The 19,750-nt window shown below is 30.8% G+C and overlaps 1 protein-coding gene across 2 annotated transcripts in view; it reads right to left on the bottom strand.

The window, feature by feature from the left end:
* PCDH10 (protocadherin 10) overlaps positions 1-19,750 on the bottom strand; it is a 40,609-nt gene that overhangs the window by 3,992 nt on the left and 16,867 nt on the right. The window contains exon 5 of one of the 2 annotated variants that reach the window (XM_084885470.1): positions 15,788-16,059. The exons of the other annotated variant lie outside the window; for it this stretch is intronic. Coding sequence (XP_084741596.1) covers positions 16,019-16,059 — 41 coding nt within the window. The 3' untranslated portion in view covers positions 15,788-16,018. Of the gene's footprint in view, positions 1-15,787; positions 16,060-19,750 lie in introns of those variants that run through there. 2 annotated transcript variants of the gene reach the window in all.

Here is a 19,750-nt window from a genome sequence, read left to right as displayed (position 1 = left end):
TTCAGGCTGCAAAGAGTGGGTCAAATATGTTGAGTCTCTCTGCTTTCTAATATATTCTATATGTTTTCGAATTAACAAAGTCTACTTGGAGAATTCACAAATGCATTTTCCCCTAGCTATTAACATATGTGGGGAATTGGTCACTTGATGTGGATGAAAGATTTTCTTTTTGGTTAAATCCAAAGAAATAAGAAAGAGACTGTTAGTATTTATTTTTACCTCTGATTATTCATTCATTGCATTTACTCCTCATAGTGAGTCATATAAACGCTACATTTAAGATGTTTATCTTACTATCTGAACTGCAGATAAAAATCATTCTTTGTGGAAAAGAGATATTCAAATATATACCTTCTTATAATTTAGCATATATATGTGTATATTTAGTGTATATATTACATATACATCTAACATTATATATAATTTTTAAGAAAGTTTCATGATGCATTGTGTTGCCTTATATTATGGAATCCTCTTATGCCTTTGATAATATCTATAGAACACTTTGTAAAGTATGATGTTAAATTATGGAACTTTTAAACATTCAGATGAATGACAAGAGAATGACTCTGTAAATACTGTAGGTTGCAAAACAATTGTACAATTTTAAATGTTGATATCCTATTTATATCATGTATAGTAACATAATAGCCTGGAAAAGTATATTGAGATGACAATTTAATAATTTGAATATTCATATTCCTATGCTTGCATAGCAGGAAGCAAAAGAGCCTTTATACTTTTTGACAGTGTAAACTATAGAAGCTAAAGCAATAAATAAAGCTCGTGAGATGATCTAATCAATTTCTGCAACTGAAAGAAAGAACGGCCTTCAAACGGAGGCTCTCCACTACAGTGAAACACATCAGGGGCTGAGATCAGTAACGGACTCCGGAGCTCGTCCACATTTTAATGAGCCTCACACCAGGACCGTGCTTTATATCTAAGGCGAATCTGGCATGCACGAGTTTAAGCCCATTACCCCTTGGAGAAGTCAGAAACACCTGCTCTCTGTTCCCTGTGAAAAAGCAGATCACAACTGACAGAAGCATCACGGGGTTCCTTCTAAAGAGAAGAGCCAAAGGTTCTTATAAATCCCTGTGTGTGTGTGTGTGTGTGTGTGTGTGTGTGTGTGTGTGTGTGATGTAAAACTACCTTTTCACAAAAGCAATGGAACATTTGCAACTGGTTTGAAAGGGAATATCTATTTTGAATTACTGTGGCCATGTAGACTGCCACCAATATTTAAAACAGGATAGTGTAATTATAGTAACTCAATTTTGTTCAGTTTAAAATTATTTCTCTCTAAATAATTATGTTAATTCAGAATGCTTTGAACTCTACCACAAAAACCAGTGATAGTGTATCAATGCCTTTAATGAAACAATACATTTTGATTATCATTATCTGAATTGATTTGAGTAAGATTTCCAAAGGCACAGTAATCGTGTATTACTTTTTCATTGAGGCATAAGAATTGGCAATATCTTTCCTAAACACTAAAAATGTTAAACTCTTAAATTATTGGTTTACAAAACCTGTTATGATATTTCACTTATAAAGAATTCTATATATTGAAGGGATCTATTCTAAACATTTCTAGATTGTGCTTTAGAAGCTTAACATTTTTTTCCCTAAGGGAAAAAATAAATAATAGGATGTAGCCCTCTCTAGAACACTTTTGCCACTATACCAAGTTCTCCTTGATAAACATAACCTCCTTTCCTCCTAGTATCTTAAAATGAAAATTGGAGACTGGATTAATTTGTAGATGCTCCACTCCTAATTTGGCATATATTTAGGAAATGAAACTTTAATATATATTGCTCTATGTATTTATAATGCCATAGAAAAAATTTCTGAGATTCTATACCATAATCCACTAAGCTCTGATTTGTACCAAAACCACTGAAATCATATATTTCACATAGCAAATAAGTACCCTTATAATTTTGTTTGGAGACAATTCATTGTAAATATATGTTACTTTGATAATGACAAAGATACTTTTACTTAAGTTAGTATCTAAGATTCTAAGAAGATAGCCATCTGTTCCTTATAATTGGTCCTTATTTTTTCCTTTGATAATTATGGAACAGATAATATTTACTGACATTTAGATACTTGTATTTCAAGTATTTTACTTCAAAACAACATTATAAGGAGATCAAATTATTTACTTCCTGTAATGATGAAAGTAACATTAGTTTTCAAAGCAGAAGGCAAGGAAGATTCCTGAATGGGATTGATTATTCCGATAAGTATAGGAATGTTGCATATAAAGATCTATTTGGAACAAATGACATCATCATATCGCAATATTAGACCAACTCCTAGTTAACTAGTATGAAAACCAAGCATGAATTCTGTCATGGAAAGATAAAAAACAAGAATAAATATGTAAAACCTTCATTTAAAAACTACATAGCCATGAATCGAATTTATTAACTACTAATAGCCTATTTAAACAGGGATAACGTTTCAAAATAATTTAAACAAAAGCTTAGATAATAAAGCCATGGAAACAAATGGAAAATCTATTTGGTTGTTAAATAAAATACTTATAATTTATATGTTTATTAAAAAACATGCAACATAAACAACTTAGAAACTGTGTGCAAAAGCATGGCTGTTTATTTCATATACTTGATTTGATTTCCCCGAATGTACTACAGTCACTTCATGTGTCAAAACAAACAGATTTAAAACAGGAATCGCTGGCTCAGTGTATGCTGACATGCTGACACACTGAGAAGTAAAAGCTGACCACTGTTTTCTGTTTTGAGAAAAACACTCCCACACTACAGCAGGTTAGAAACCGTGACTATACAGGCTGCAATAACTCCTTGAGAAAGGTTGCCTGATAAAAAGCAGGATGGCCAGCTGCATTTGAATTTCAGGTAAATAAGGACTGATTTGTTAGTATACATATGCCCCATGCAATAGTTAGGTGTCATGTACTATATTGTTAAAACTGGCCACCTGTCCTCAAGGCAGCCCCATAGGTGACAGGCTAGTCACCACTAAGGCAAATGTTACTTTTTTCTAGAAAAATGTGGCACTATATTTTCTAATTATTTTGTAACACCATAGTTCCTATAATAAATGTCATGCATATTTCTACCAAAAATATTTTAAAATACTAAAATGTCAGAATTCAAAAGGAGATAAAGAAATAAAATTGCCTAAAATATAAATTTATATTCAATGACTTATTGCTTATATATCATACATGAATACATTTAAATTGTCATTTAAATTATTTTTAAAAATTTCAACCTTGTTTGGAGTGAGCTATTTGATTTTATGAGATAAATATGACATACTAGATGAAATGTTCACTCTTTTTGCATAGTGAACATAATTTTAAATTATTTATTCTAAACTCTAACCATATATATTATATATATATATATATATATATATATATATATATATATATAAATTTTAGTAATATCCTAGAAAATTCTTACTTTTCAATTTAATATAACATCTGATAATTAGAGATTGAGCATGGATAGGCAGTGAATCAAACTCAGTTTTAAAAACCATCAAAAAATGCTAAATTGTTGAAATAAGATTATATCATGCTTGTTAAGGTTTAAAATTACTTTAGTTATGTTCTAATTAAATGGCGAGATTTAGATCCTTAAATATTTCTATTACATTCCAGAATTTTAAACTTTGTTTTTGATTGGGTTCATCTTAATTACTATAAACACTTAATCATATAATAAAATAAGAATATTTGTTATGTTAGATATGAACTATCTATGAAAAATATAATCAATCTAGGAAAAAGTTAAAATTTTAAGTAATCAACCTTTGTTGGGAGTAGTAAAAGATTCTGGTTAAATAGTATTTGCAGTGTATTTTTTATATGTAAAATATCTATGTCACTATCAAAATATGACAAAATATAAACCCACCTACATATATTATCATAAAGTTATCACCAAAATAATAAACATTTCGTATCATTATTTTTTTAAAGTATGAGATTCTCATTAGGTACCATGAAGCCATAAAAACACATACATATCTAAGGGGAAAAAAAAACATTGAAAATAACATATTGGATAATCATGATGAGTAAAAAAACTCCTATTCTTAAAAACTGTTACATGAAAAGCCCAGAAACCTAAAGGAAAAATCAGATAAACTGCCTCTCGCCATAGTTACCCTTATCAAAAACCTCCTGCCCATAATCAGTATCTACAATGATCCTCTTTATATTCATGGTTAAGATTACCTTATACTTAATGTTTACATATATGTTTGTAAGTTATACATGACAGACAATTCAAAAGACATTGATTAGTAAAATTAGCAGTCAGTGATGGTGAAATATGAGGCTTACGGACTTGTTAAAGTAAAAGTGATCAATTAGAAGAATAAAAGAACTAAGGCCAAGGTCAGAATAAAAAGAACGTAAAAGTCATGGAAGGTTGAAAGATGATGAGATCAGTGTGGAGTATGTTAGGAGTAGAGATGGCTAGGTTTTGGGTGTTCTTTGTTTTGTTGTATCATTCAGAGATTGATATAATTATATTAGTTTATAAAAGTCAGAAATATGCTTATATTACAAAAAAGGGGGGAAAAAACGCACTTGCTTCCTTAGTTTCAGGATGTTTCATTTACTGATTCATTGATGCTATCTATAAGCGTTTATGGGTGTATACTTTGCTCCAGCAGTGTTCTGGGACTTGAGACTCTAAAATGAATACACAGGTATTCTCTCTAAAAGATTTAACAGTCCACTAAGCAAACAGTTGTTTTACAAGATACTTTAAAACAGCAATCTCCTGTGTATTTCTAGTATCACATGATCTCACTCATCTAGGGGAAATAATCAACAACATAAACTGATGAACAAAAACAGACCTGGAGACAGGGAAGCATTGATCAGACTGTCAAACCTCAGAAGGAAGGTAGAAGAGGGTGAGTATAAGGGGGAGAGATCAACCAAAGGACTTGTGTGCATCCATATAAACCTAACCAGTGGTCAAGGACAACAGGGAGGTGGGGGCATGCGTGGGGAGGAGTTTGGGATGGGAATGGGGGGATGAGAACAAATATGTGATACCTTAATCAATAAAGAATTTTTTTAAAAAAATAATAAAACAGCAATCCTGTATAAAGACATCTAAAAGAAGTTACCAGAAGAATGCATATTATCTTTGTGTGGGGAGGATCTCAAAGGTAAAAGGTAAAGCCTTGAATGGAGAGTGGTGAGGAGTATTCCCAGAGAGAATATCATAGAATGTGGCCAAGTGCCAGGGCCTGGAACACCTGTGTTTCAAGAAGCTGGCAATTACTGAATGACATAGAGCAAAACTTGTAAGCAGATTTTAAATTAAAAAATGAGCCAAAACTTTTAAAACAAGTAAAAATGTAAACATGACGGTGGCACATAATTTTAAGAATTCCTCTCAAAAATTTTAAAGGGAATAATGAAGTCAAGTGTCTATAGATACAAATAAATACTCTAATTATCTGACAGAAAAGCCCGGTGCCAAAGGAGTGGGGTCTTTGCTGATTTGGTGCTAAGCCAGACAGGGGAACACAAGGGATAATGCAAGTTGGTCTTCTGACAGAGCCCAGAGTGGCTCCAGGGTTTATACTTTACATATCTGGAAATAGTTTGCATTTCAACACCCTAAAGCTTCCAAATTTAACAAAACCTTTTCACTCAAAATGATTGCCTGGGTGTTTGTGGCTGATAATTCAATTCTAAAGATAATTGTGAAAGGAAAGAAAAAAAAGGGTAAAATGAGCTGCTCAGGGAAGTGAGTGATTCTATCCCATTATCTCAAGCCCTGGGGAGTGTCAACAGCATTAAAAACAATAATAAAAACCTGGAGAAAAACACGGTAGGATTTTCCCTACAAATTTTAACAAAGAAAAAATAAGGCAGATATTGATCATAAATTAATATTAAATTCATTGTATAACTGTGAAACCGAAACTCCTTAAAACAATAAAATATTGTTTTTCTGTTAATTCTTTCATAGATAGACATACAAATAAATCTCACCCTATGAAACATCTGGTCTGCAACTCACAGAAATAGTTAAGACACATGGATGATTTTAATTATGGCATTCAAAAGAACATATTTTGAATGATTAGATCAGGTATATTTGATCAAAACTTTCCTATCTCAAAATGAATAATCCTTGCTATGTATCTATCTACCTATCTATCTATCTATCTATCATCTATCATCTATCTGTCTATCATCTGTCTCAATCTACTAGTATTTTCAGTTATCTTCATACCTCCTTTTACTTAAATTAACTTCTTAATTTAAAAAAGAAAGTACATTTTTTCCTTTCAAAACTAATTTCCTCTCAGCACATAAACTTTATCATTGTTGTTAGTAGTAATAATAGTAGTAGAAGTGATAGTAATAGTGTTGAGAATACAATCTTCTCCCAATCATCCAGTCTCTGGATCTGAGAACCATTCCTGATAGTAACTGCTTTCTCCACCTTTTTTTTTTTTTTTTTTTTTTTTTTTTTTTTTGCTTTGCTTAGATTTTTAATACTATAGATATTTTTTTCAAAATTTCTTTAATAATAACCCTTTCAGTTTTATTGGGTACACAGGTCTTTATGACCACAAAGCTTGCCAACTGAAATACCATACTAGTAAAACAAAAACAAAATTACAACGCCATACAACTAATACTTACCAATTCTTTCTGAATAGCGCCCAAATTTGTTTAGCCTGGGATTCAAGTAGTGGATTGGTTACAAATGCTTACTCTAGAATCTGATGGCTTCAAATGAAAGCCTGGCTCTCCCTTACTAGTCATGAGGCCATGGGCAAGTTATCTATTTTCTTAATTCTATAATCTTTAAAATTTAGATAGTAAGAATACCTATTTTGTTTGATTATTGTAAGGTTTAAATGATTCATGTCTGAAAAGTTCTTAAATATTGCCAGATTCATAACAAGTTCTTAATTTTTGGTAATACCAACTATTTACTGTTGGTATTATTATTCAAAATATGTCTTAATCTATCCAAAACATAACTTTCAAACATAAAGCTCCAGTATTCCTCTTAAATTTGTCTTATAGATTTGGCAACCTATAATCTTCACCTCTCCATGTTAATTTTCTCTCTGATTCCACAATTCTGTTCAGGCAATGCTATACCCATAGGGGCCCTTCTTCTCCATCACTTAAAACCCTGTGGCCGTGCTCCGATTTTGGCTTCAAAGTCGACTTTTAAAAATTCTACCTTGATTGCCCTCTAATGGATCCTTCCTAAAGATAACTAGAGACATCTTATTCTAGTAAAGTAAATATTCATTGAATGGGATAGAAGAACTTAAAAGTACAAGGAATCATTGAAAACCTGCATATTTTGATAAACAGAGAAAATGCTTCATACAGTTGACAAAAGATGACTTGACTTTGGGTGGTGGCACACAATGCAATAAGTACACTTGAAATCTATATAATCTTATGGACCAGTATTACCTCAGTAAGTGTAGTAGTAATTAAAAATTTAAAAATGATAATTCTATCACATAGTGTTAATTTAAAATAGCAGAATATAAGACAACATAATCTCCATTTTAAAAGTTATGTTGCAATAGGCAGACTGACAGGGGAGAAGAATAGAGATTGGTTTATATCTCAATTTCACCATTTCCTGGCTACTTATCCTAACTTCCCTTAGTTAGCTTTCTCCTTTATAAAATGGAGATACCAATAACTCCCTGAAAAAAAAATTTTTTGTGAAAATTAAATGTGAACCTGTAAAGAATATGCTGGGGACATGGTAAGCCCTCAATAAAAATACCTTTTGAAAAGCTAAAAAAGGCAAAAAGAAAGTGTAATTTTATTCACAGATATGTTAAATACAAAAACAACAAGTTTGTTTTAAAACTTAATTTCTTTCATAGTTGGAAGAAACTGACATGAAAAGGCAGAATATAGAAGACACGCAGAATCAAAACACCATGGGAATTGCACAGAGAGTCTAGTGAATAAACGGTATCAGAAAGTTAAATTCGGGCAGTTTTTTAGGCATTTCTTAAATGGGCTCTTTTGACGTCATTTACTAGTTTTATCTGACTTTGAAAGACAATGGTTCAAAAATATAAATATAAGGCTGACTGTGACAGTCATGCTTATCAGATAATATAATTTTATTGAAGAAAAAGAAAGAAGAAGATATCTGAGCTTCTGCTCAAATACTGATTTATGGCAGACATATATATTTCGTATAAAATACAAAATATGGAGAGGCCCAATTTTCTACACTCACAGACTGTTTTTACTTACTTTGTGTGATGATTTGAGGGCATCAGCAACCCTCAGTTAAGGATATCGGAACTCTGAGGTAACAAGATCCTGTCCAAGGCCAGAATGTCCACTAATAGGCCAGGACAATTGGAAAAATATAGATTAAATCAAATTAAATATGGCCATGTGTCTCACTTTAAACATTTTAGTTAGTCTGAAGAATAACTTTTTAAAATTTTTCTTCAATCATCATACAATGTGCTGCTTCCTATACTAACATAAAAGCCTGTTGTTTCAAAAAAAAAGAGTATTTTTGTCAGCTTACATTTACCGTTTATTGTACATAATCAAGTATCATCACTCATTGTAAATGCAGAAGTAAAATAATGAAAATATAAAATTAAAAATGTGTCACAGGCTTTGTGACTAACATCATCATAAATAAAACAATATTTCTAGGCATTACACCTTTGATTGTATTGTGTCTATTCCATTTGTTTCACTGATAATAAAAAAGGGGGGGGAGAAGGTAGACTAGGGATACTGTTCTTTTAAAACACGTATTATATGAAAGAATATATACTGCAGATGTAAAACAGTGATATATTTTGAAATGAACATTTGGAGTCTTTTTTTTTTTCTTTCTTTCTTTCTCCCTGAGAGTAAAAGAGAGCGTGATTAGTTCTCTTTTAGCCCAGAATTTAAATTTTCTCCGTATCAGGCTGATGTCATTGTTCCAATTTTAACTGAATATATGGTTGCCTTGAACACTTAATGGGTGCTTCCTTCGGTCCAGATACTCACAAACTTAAATACATTAAATAATTTAAGTTCCACAATGAGCCTTTGAAGATGTATGTCGCAGATGAGGAAAATGAGTTACAGGATGGTTAAAGAAATGACCGACGTCAAGCAGCTGGTAACAGAATGGCTTGGTATTTGAACCCTGGTAGACTGGCCCATACTACACTACATCACTTCTCTGACATGAGGGCCATTACGAAGCCCATTGCTGTAATTCTGTAGTAGGTTACAAGTCCAAGTGAAAGTAAATGATATTTTCTTCTAAAAGTTCCAAGCTGTCTTTAGGTCAAAAACAAGTGCCATTAGTGATGCTTAGGAGAACTTATCCTGAAAATAATGACTAGAGTGTTTTTTCAAGTATTTACTAAGGACATCACAATCCAACAGAGAAGCAGGTTGTGTTCCATGTACATCAGCAAGAGGGTTGAAAACTGTTCACTAGTACTGCAATATGCCTGCGGTTGTTTTATTCATATTTTTCAAAATTATCTTAAAGGAGGGCTCGTGGTTTGCATGAGGTTTGAGGCAGAGGATATTAAGAATTAAAAATGCTTTTGCGTGTTTCTATGACAATGAGGGCAGGTTACACTGAAATGACCTGATGAGTATTTTCATCTGTGTAGGAAGTACAATATCCTTTGATTAAATGAGGGTGACTGAGGCTATTGGTGATCTCTAATAATGAAGTTGGTTGCATGCCCTTTTTATTATGCTCAACCGGTATTTCTCATTTCCTTGTGGATATCTCTCAGAGGCATTTTGATGCTCTTGAGGGATGTTGATCGTATTTTCACCTCGGTCTGCGATATGTTCATGAGCCATAATTATTTTCCTATACAGTGAGCCTTGAGAGCAATTACATACCCAAGTTCCAGGGCAAACAACACTGAAGACCACTGTGCATGCTCAACCGTGAGTATACTTTAATATGGATCACACTGTCAGTAGTTTTTAACCACTGAAGGCAGCTGGTTAAAAACTTTCTTTCAGCAGAAACCGGTTTGGCTCAGTGGTACAGCATCGGTCTGTGGACTGAAAGGTCCCAGGTTCGATTCCGGTCAAGGGCATGTACCTTGGTTGCAGGCACATCCCCGGTAGGGGGTGTGCAAGAGGCAGCTGATTGATGTTTCTCTCTCATCGACGTTTCTAGCTCTCTATCTCTCTCCTTTCCTCTCTGTGAAATATTAATAAAATATTTTAAAAAATAAATAAATAAATAAATAAATAAAATAAAAACTTTCAGTTCTGAATTACTATGTCGCTGCTTTGCAATAAACATTAGTAATACAAGTAATAGAACCTATTGATATCCCTCTGAAATTAGAAAGTTACTTAAATGTATTAATTTTTAAAGATTAAAAAAGAACATAAATTTAAAAGTTCTCAAAGATTATGTTCCAGAACTCAAGGTCAAGTTTAAGTGTGAGAGATGAAAATTAAAAATTTCAATGTCAGGTATTTCCTAAAAAAAAAAAAAAATTCTAATGTAAACCTGCATTTTTAAAAAATTATCTTTTCTAGTAATTTCAATCATAAACAATATTTTTGAGTCAGCTAAACAAGATATCTGTAGTTAAAAATTTAAAATATACTTCTAAATTAATACTGTAAATGCTGCATGAGAATAATAGATTTTTATGGAATGAAAATATGCCACCTCATTCCTGATTGTAAATTGAGAATCGAAAAAATTGAAAAAAAGAAACAATATTTTGCTGTTATAATTTGAGAAACAATTATTTCCACACCATTCCATAATATAAATTAGATAAACCCTTAGCTTAATTCAGGTTCAAAAAAGTTAGAATGTACTATGTTGTCTAATTCTAAACAACCCCTTTGCCTATATAAAATTAGATATATTTATTTTACAATAAAAAATTAATGTATCTAACTCTAAAATTATTTACTGTAGCCTAGCCTAAAATTCATAGGGTTTATTTCATGATCCTTGAAAGATGAGAATAATTCTCACTTTGTAACAGTAGTTGTGTATTTTTGAAACTGTTTATGTCTTATTTCATTTTCTCATGCCTATGAAATGGGCACTCGGTAGTAGAATATTATTATTATTAAATTTAGCATTAATGTTTAGCTAAAAATTATTTTCCCTTTCATTATATTTTTAGCTGTATGATTAATTTAAACTTCCACATTACCAAAATAATACTAATTACATTTTAATTTACTCTCCAAAATTTCAACCAAAACATAATAATCATCTATATCCTGCTTATTATATCCTCCAAAATAATTAAGAAAGCATCTATTACTTTTAGGCTTAAGGAAAGTAAGCAAATTGGCCTTGAATTATTAATGATGGCTATTTCATTTTTGCTTAATTGTAAGCCATTTCACAGTATCTGAGAAAAACCGAAAATTTTCCTCAAAATTCCACAGAGGATTATATAATAACAGAAGTAGAAAATTCTTATTATAAAAGAAATAAATCAACACAGTAAAGGGACGATGCAATACTTAACAAATAAAATTACACTTTTTAAATCTATAATCATCTGTCTTTCTCTTATACATGTTATCATGGATAAGAAGTCTTACACCTCCAAGTTGTAATCTATGCTTTTAATAGACAAAATCTGTTACTTATACATGCAAAAGGCAATTTCATACCCAACTTTTGCACTCTACACATTTCCCCAAGTTTCTCCAAAAACTATGATTTCTTCATTTTTGTTCCTAGACATTCATCATCCTCTGCAATTCAATGTGTGAAGGGGAATAAGGGTTTAAGAAACCAAATTTTTTAATCTTCAAAATTCCAAAGTAGGAAAGATAAGTCATGCACATAAAGGAAAGGAAATATATAAAAACCACAGCTTTCTTGGTGGTGGGATTAAGAAATACTAATTGTTAGTTACAAAATTAAGCTTGCAGGATGTGAACCATGGCATAGGGAATATAGTTAATATAACAACTATGTATGGTGCCAGGTGGGCTCTTAAGTTATGGGAGGGATCATTTGTAACCCATATGAATGTCTGTCCGCTGTGATGTACACCTGAAACTAACACCAAAAAAATGTTTGAATGCAAACTATTAAAAATAACTAATTTATTAAAAAAAAAATTCCACCAGGCTTTCTTAATTGCCTTTCCTTCGTCCTCCGGTAAAATGAAGCCTCACTCTGTTATCAGGCCCTGGTTGGGAAGAGCATCCTGTGGGAAATACATCACAGGGCTGGTGAGCGCTCTTCCTCCGCATCACAGGGCACAGGTGTAGGCCCCCGGTTTGTAACATTATGCTTCCAAGTGAAGTGTTTCCTCATCTCAGGAGCAAATCCCAGTGCTGGGGGCGGTACATTTTCTATAATGCGTACTTTCAGTCTCTCAGGAGGCAGTTTAGATCCATTTCCTCTTTTCTCTGCTCTCAATAAAGACAGATGAATCACTATCTGCCTGTGTAGTATTGGTTTAACCTCTTAAGATTTGTTATGTCCCCTCCCCCTTTTCTTCTCAATTTCCCCTTCCTCGATCCTTTTAAACTCTCTTCAGATAAGCTCTTTTCCGAAATGTTAATCTCTTTACTTTATTCAGTCTCTTTTAAGCCTCAGAGCCTCCAATTTCTCACAATCCTCTAATCTAGGCTGAAAGAAATGTGAAACACAGACATTTGAATTTCTCTACTCTTTTGTTATAATCTGGTATTCAAGTTAACATATTGAAATATTTGTTTCTATAAAACAGCACTAAATATCATATTATGTTTCAAGCAGTAAGAAAGATGTAAAGACAATTATCAAACACTTCTAAAAAACTAGACTTGAGAACTCCAAAGATAATAAGAAAAATTAGATCCAAGGAGAACTCATCTGTACTAAGGTGTCCTTAGTTTATGTGCTGGTACATATGGGCTCTGCTCACTGCTTCCTTATATTACTAGAGAGAATAAATGGCTAATAAAATTTAATGAGACTCAAATATACTCACTATTTCATTTAGTCAAATTATATAAATTTTAAAACCACACAAAAAACTATTTTTGGTTAGAGGCTAGAATAGTGGTAATTGCTTGGGTAGCAGTAGCCGAGTAGAAGGGGGTGAAATTCTGGACTTAATGAGATATTTAGTACTGTTTGTGCAACTGAACATAGCGCCTAGGTGATATTTTGGTCAGTGATTATTCAGGCATTCTCATTTTGTAAAAATTTCTTGAGTTATGCTTCTATGCTTTTGTATTTTTCTACATAATATTATCTTTAATAAAAAGTTTAAAAGTTAGTTGCTATCTATGAACCTTATTTTAATCATGAGTCAACAACTTAACTGTAAGTATATAAATATTATTTATAAGAAAATTATGGTAATGTGAATAATAAGGATAGAAAAAAATAAGAAAAGTATTGTGGTTATGCTAAAAATAAACTTTATCTTTAATAAACATATACTGAAATATGAATAATTAAACAGTGGGATCTCTGAATTTACTTTAAAATCTCAGTGAAGTGGGAGTTGTATTAACATTTGGATGAAACAAATTTGCGAAGAACTGATCATTGTTTAAACTGGAGAAAATGGAGTTTCTCTTCTTGTTTTGTACATCCTTAAATTTTTCAATTATTTTCAAACTGTTTAAAAAGTATAATTCAGAAATAAATATCATTCTAATATTGTTCTCTATTGTCATTGTTCTAATAAAAAAGTTGAGATAAGTCAAAATATATCTACCAAAATATATCTAGATTTCATGATGTCAATATAATCATCTGCCGAGTAATTAGTTCTGTAGCAAATAAACCTTTAAAATATCACTATTTGTGCCTTGCAAAGGGATTAGGTTTGGCATCATGTTAATTAGTGGTGGGGGGGGGGGGTAACAAGAATTTTATGCTAATTTTATTTTGGTTTTTATTTTTTAAAATATTGTTATTCATTTTTAGAGACAGAGGAAAAGAAAGGGAGAAAGGTCAGTGTGAGAGCTGCCTCATGCACACTCCCTACTGGGGATCGAGCCTGAAATCAGGACTTGTGCCCTGACCTGGCATCCAGCTGGCCACCTTTCATCTTTCCATGCCCGGAATCATGCCCAACTAAGTGAATCACACTGGCCAGGCCAAGAATTTAATACCAATTTAAACTCCAAGTTTTCTACACATTTTTAAAGAATAAAATAATAGCAACGGTCAAACTGTAACATTTACTCTCATATCTATTCCTACCACCATTTTTATTAAACCTACATGTGAAATATTTTATCTTACAAATATCATCAAGTATACATCATCAAAACAACCTATTATATGCATTTTATCTACTGTTGTCATTGTTGAATCAATATTTTCTTTCTATTATGTGCTGCACTTTGTGTCAAAACCCAATGATATGTTTAATAAGATAAGAGAAACTCCTCAACTTTGGCTATTTCTTTAATTGAGGTGATTCAAAATTTAATCCAGGAAATATATGTTTGATATTGACTTGATTAATATATTACTTCTATGTTTAGGTCTTTTCTTTTTTAAAACATGTGCTTAAAATTTTTGACAAAAACATTTGTAAATATGTTTTTTATGAAATAATGTAGTCATTATCTAATTTTCAGCTGCAATATAGTTATTAGACTTGAAATATTTAATAACAAATTGAAGTCATATTTCCAGTATGTATACCTATACCATAGTATATCCAACAATATTACCTACAATATTGGGATCTAGTATAGAATTTTGGCTAATGACAACATTAAAAGAAGAAAAAAGCCCTAGTGATTGCAACATTTTTATAAGTAGCAAAAATAATGTCTTCCTCATAATACATAAACACTGGAACTGAGCCTCTGTTTCTTCTAGTGTCATGCCTAATTTGCATTGTTAATGGTTCCTCAAAAATAGAACCAGTACCTTAAATATAAAAGGAACAGACTAAAATTCTATTTCTTATCTGTTTATCATCAAGCACCATATTGTCATGTTAACAGCTTCAGATAATGAAATTAGTTAAATAAACTAACTCTTGTGGTAAACATAATCATCTTTCTCTGGTAATGAATAAATGTAATTAAATTAAATTAAAAACATAATGCCTTTATACATGATGCAAATATGTGCAAATGTGTCCATATGATGGAATCCAAAAATAGAACGCAGAAAACATTTATAAACACTTGTTGAACTCAATGACAAAAAGGATGTCATTGGTAATTTAGAAAAGTCGGTTGTACAGATTATAGAAACTTTATTGAAATGAAGTTCATATATAATCTTTTCAATTCTTAGAGTTAAAAAATGTATTTCTAGGACAAAATATACAGTTATGCGTCTAGGCATAATATATAAATATCAAGTGTTATAATGTCAAATGTAACGTACCAATTATAGGGATCAGAAACAAACTTCCTATTTTTATTCACAAAATTTCTATTTTACCGTTTGCTTTTATCTTTATCCATTTGTATGTAATTACATTTGGGGATTTTTTCTTTCAAATCTCCTCTATTCTCCCCATGTAAACTGATGTAGATAATTAGGGATCACCAATTAGAGGTTCTTATTGGATATTCATATAAAACTACCCTGGTTTTTATTATACTTTGGGAAACATTTAATTGACTCATTATGCTTAGTAAATCTTTATTCAGTAGTATTATTCAATCTTGAACCTCGAAGACCAAAGCAGTTTTCAAGCTATCTTGTCTAAATGACACCATCTAATTTCTATTAAAATAATTTCAGAAGACGCATACTCATCCAAAGAAAGTCTGGCACAATGAGTATTAAACGATGTTTAATGATATTTATAAGCAATTGAATCTTTATATTCCAGACTATTTACAATATCTTTATAACTTAATGAATTTAGGCCCATAAATCTTCAGTTTGATGAGGCAGGAAAAATTCCCAAGTAAATATTCCTTTTCAGTGAATAATTCTACTTATATTAAATTGCTAAATCTTCCTTTGTTAGGCTCACATGATGGACAAATGCTTAAATGAAGTTATTTCCAATGTGCAAAATAAGAAAGAGGATGAAAATGATCTGTAATATAAAATGAGGTATATAATTAATATGTGAAATGTTAACTCAAAAATATGCAAAGTATGCATAAATAAACTGCTTTAAATAATAGATGAAGACTCACATACCAGTAAGTGTAAACTAGTGAATAAAGATATAAATTACCTTTATCAATGGTCTTCTCTATATTCCCTTAAAAAATGTACAATAGTGTATTTAACGGTAAGTATCTCAATGAAAACTCAATAATGTAACTAGGAATATGCAAGTAAATATGAACTGCATGGGTATTAAATTAAAAAAAAATAAGTGACTAATTGAGGGGGAAGTATATAATTATTGGTTTAATGAAAAATGGAAGCTAAAATACGAACGTACCTGGTAAATAAGATATGTTAAAAAAAAAAAAAAAGATTGTCTCATAGACCTTGTAAAAAAGGGATTAGTTACAATTCTAAGAATGTCAAGAAATACAAAACAAATTTAACTCTTTCTTAGGATTAAAATAAGTTCTTAGAACAAATCAAAGGAAATTTAAAATCTCAAAGTATTCAAAAACTTCATATTAACTTCATATTTTACAAAATACCCTAGTTAGGTGCATTTTAATATTTTGAATGTGTTCAAATGCTACTTCTTCTCACAAAAAAAAAAAAATAGGAATTAGCTGGAGATAAAAACAACTAATTTAAAACATGTTTTAATTTGAAGGAAAAAAAAAGTATCCCTTGACATATCAAAAAGTGTGTGTGTCAAGGGAAGTATGAGGACAGCATTAAGTAAATTTTGGGCACTTCAAAAGCACTCATTAATTTATCCTTCATTCGTTTCTCATCAATAATTATTTAGCACTTATGATATATATAACTGGGTAATCAGTCTCAATACACCAAGAGAGTATTGATTACTACTAGTTCTGACTTACTCAAAGGCACAAATTTTTAGTGAACTAATGTCACAAAAGCACTGATGTCTGAATAAGTAAAACATGTGCCTACAGACATTGCCAGAAGTGCAAAATTCTGTTTCACATTTGCACCTTAGAAAAGACTTTTATAGCTTTCACTTTAAATCATACTAGTTGAGATAAACCATTAACCAACAACTAATGAATAAGAAATGAGGTAACATTATTATATCTCATTTATCTAAAGTTTTAGGGAGGTTTCAGTCAGCTGCTGAATCAGTTAACTGGAGTAATTATATGAAATATGAATAGGTGAACTATTCCAAAAAAGGTAAAATATCATAAAATTCAGGGATCATTAAATTATACAGTAGATACATAGAGAATATAAATTGGAGTTGGGTACTTTTTTATCTTTAATTATCATTTATTCTTGCTTACAAAGGTGAGGAGAGAAAATGATTTTGATTATGTGAGATTAATTGCTAATTCAGGAGAAAAGGAATTCAATAGAAAAATCAAAAGACTGGTATTATTCAAAGACCAAAGATTTGTCACAATGAGATACACTAAAAAAGTGAGAAATACAGTTGTTTATGAATCTAGATATATACTTATAAAGAAGAGAGAACAAAAATATCAGAAGCAGGTAATTATAAAATGAGTAGCAAATCTTGGAGAAAAAGTGAACAGAAATAAACATATCTGCTGGAAAAAAGACAAAAATCCAGAAAAGGTGTCCATCCATTTAGTAATGTATGAGTCTATGAGACAGAAATATTGAAAAGATTGTGTATAAAAATACGTATTTGTGGACTTCAATATTTGATAAAGTCGTATTATCTTTATGACATTAGAGGAATATACAAATCTCAGAGAAAACCCTACAAAAGAGTACGTAAATATGAGGATAATGTGTATCAATAAGACATTTTATTTTGAATTCTACATATGTTCTTGTCACACTATTGAGTTCAAGAATTCATGAAAACGTACAGAAGGAAGCCTGAAGTCATGAAGGGATCGGAAGAGATGTGACTAAACAAAACATACTCTACAATTTCAATCAAATAAAAACTTCAAGTGCTCTTTAGAATTAACATAGATGCCCAAAGTAGATTTCCCAATCGAAGGCTTACTAAAAACAAAGTCTAAATAAAATGTCAACAATATTTTAAATGCAATGTTTTGAACTTCTACATATTTTCTTATGCTATGATATGGATGAGTAGCATTGAAATTTCAAAAAGGCTCAAAAGTAGGCAAAAATAAAGTGAGGTCAGGAAGCAGCTAGCATGATATTTTGGCACACATGGACTAGTCTAAATGTGGTATGCTTTGAGGCAGGAAATGTCATGGATTTAGAATTTTAAAAATTAGTATATCAATGTATATTTTTCTCACTTTATTCTTTTTAATCTATTATATGATTTTAATAAATGAAAGATTTTCACAAATATATTTTAGATAAAATTTATTTGATTGTTTATCTTATGATTGTCTTTAATTATTCACTTCTTTGGGACTATGTTTATTGACCAAAAACATCAAAAATTTTTCTAAAACTTACAGCATTAGTTCTGTATTGTTTAGGCTGATTATTTACTGAAAGACATGTTTATTTACTGACAAAAGTCTTATAAGATCTGATCAAAATCTGAAGCCAAAATTATAAGGAAGAATAATTGAAAAATAATGTTAAAGATGTTGTATAAAAACTATTGTTTTTTCTAAGTTATATTAATAACTTTACCAATTATATTCTAAAATTATTTTTGTTCTTATTTGCAGAGACAATCCAGATTGTTTTATGTATAACTTATTGTGTCATTTGAAAGACTAAGTTATTTTTAAAAAGATGACTATAATCTAATTCTTCAATTCATCATCATAAAAATAGGATATTTTTAAACCTAAGAGTCTAACCATGGGTTCTGGTTAGGGGGTCAACGGGGAAAAAAGGAGACTCTATAATACTTTCAACAATATAATTTTTTTTTAAATGCTGGGGATGTAAAAAAAAAAAATCATACAGTCAAGTAGAAGAAATATCATAAAGTGACATAGGAGACAGCTCATAAAAAAGATATCTTCTGAAAAGAAAAGTTAAAGTAAGATTTTAGTATTTTTATTACTCTAATAAAAATTTAAGGTGAGGTTAAACTAAAGTTCATTAGCATTTTAAGATAAATCTAAACACTGTGTCGACTTTATTTCATGAGAAATATACTCTACATGTTTAAATTTCCTTTCTCAATTTTTAAGTGTGTCCCTTTGATCCTTATCAGAATATTAGCAAATGCCAACGTTGTAACAAAAATAAGAGCATGTTCACAAAGCACTCATGACTAAAAGAGCAAGTATTAAGAGATGTGTTTTCAAAATTACTCCTAGTTAAAAAAAAAAAAAAATGGGTTCTTTCTCATTAAATACATCATGCATACTCTCATGAACCTTTTCTTTAAACAAAAGGAAACATGACTGTGTTTAGGTATGCTGTTATAAACACAAAATACAATTTTTAATGCATACTTTTGGGTAGAAATTGGTTTCCTGCCATTTTCAGTATTAACCTTAGCAATCAGAGGTATAGACACAGAAAATGATCTCATTTGTATTAAGCATGTCACTATTTTCATGTCATCATTTCACAAATGACAGCAGTAGCCTCATTGAGCTTTTTTTTTTAGAGCTTTAATTATACAGCTACTGCTCTTAACATCAAAATGTATATTATGTTCATCATAAAACTAAATGCAAGTTTAGCAAAAGAAAAAACTGCTACCTCAATAATTATTTAAACAT

Source organism: Pipistrellus hanaki (genome assembly GCF_964339955.1).
Source record: "Pipistrellus hanaki genome assembly, chromosome: 5".
NCBI lineage: Eukaryota > Metazoa > Chordata > Mammalia > Chiroptera > Vespertilionidae > Pipistrellus > Pipistrellus hanaki.
This window is presented reverse-complemented; position numbering and strand designations above follow the sequence as displayed.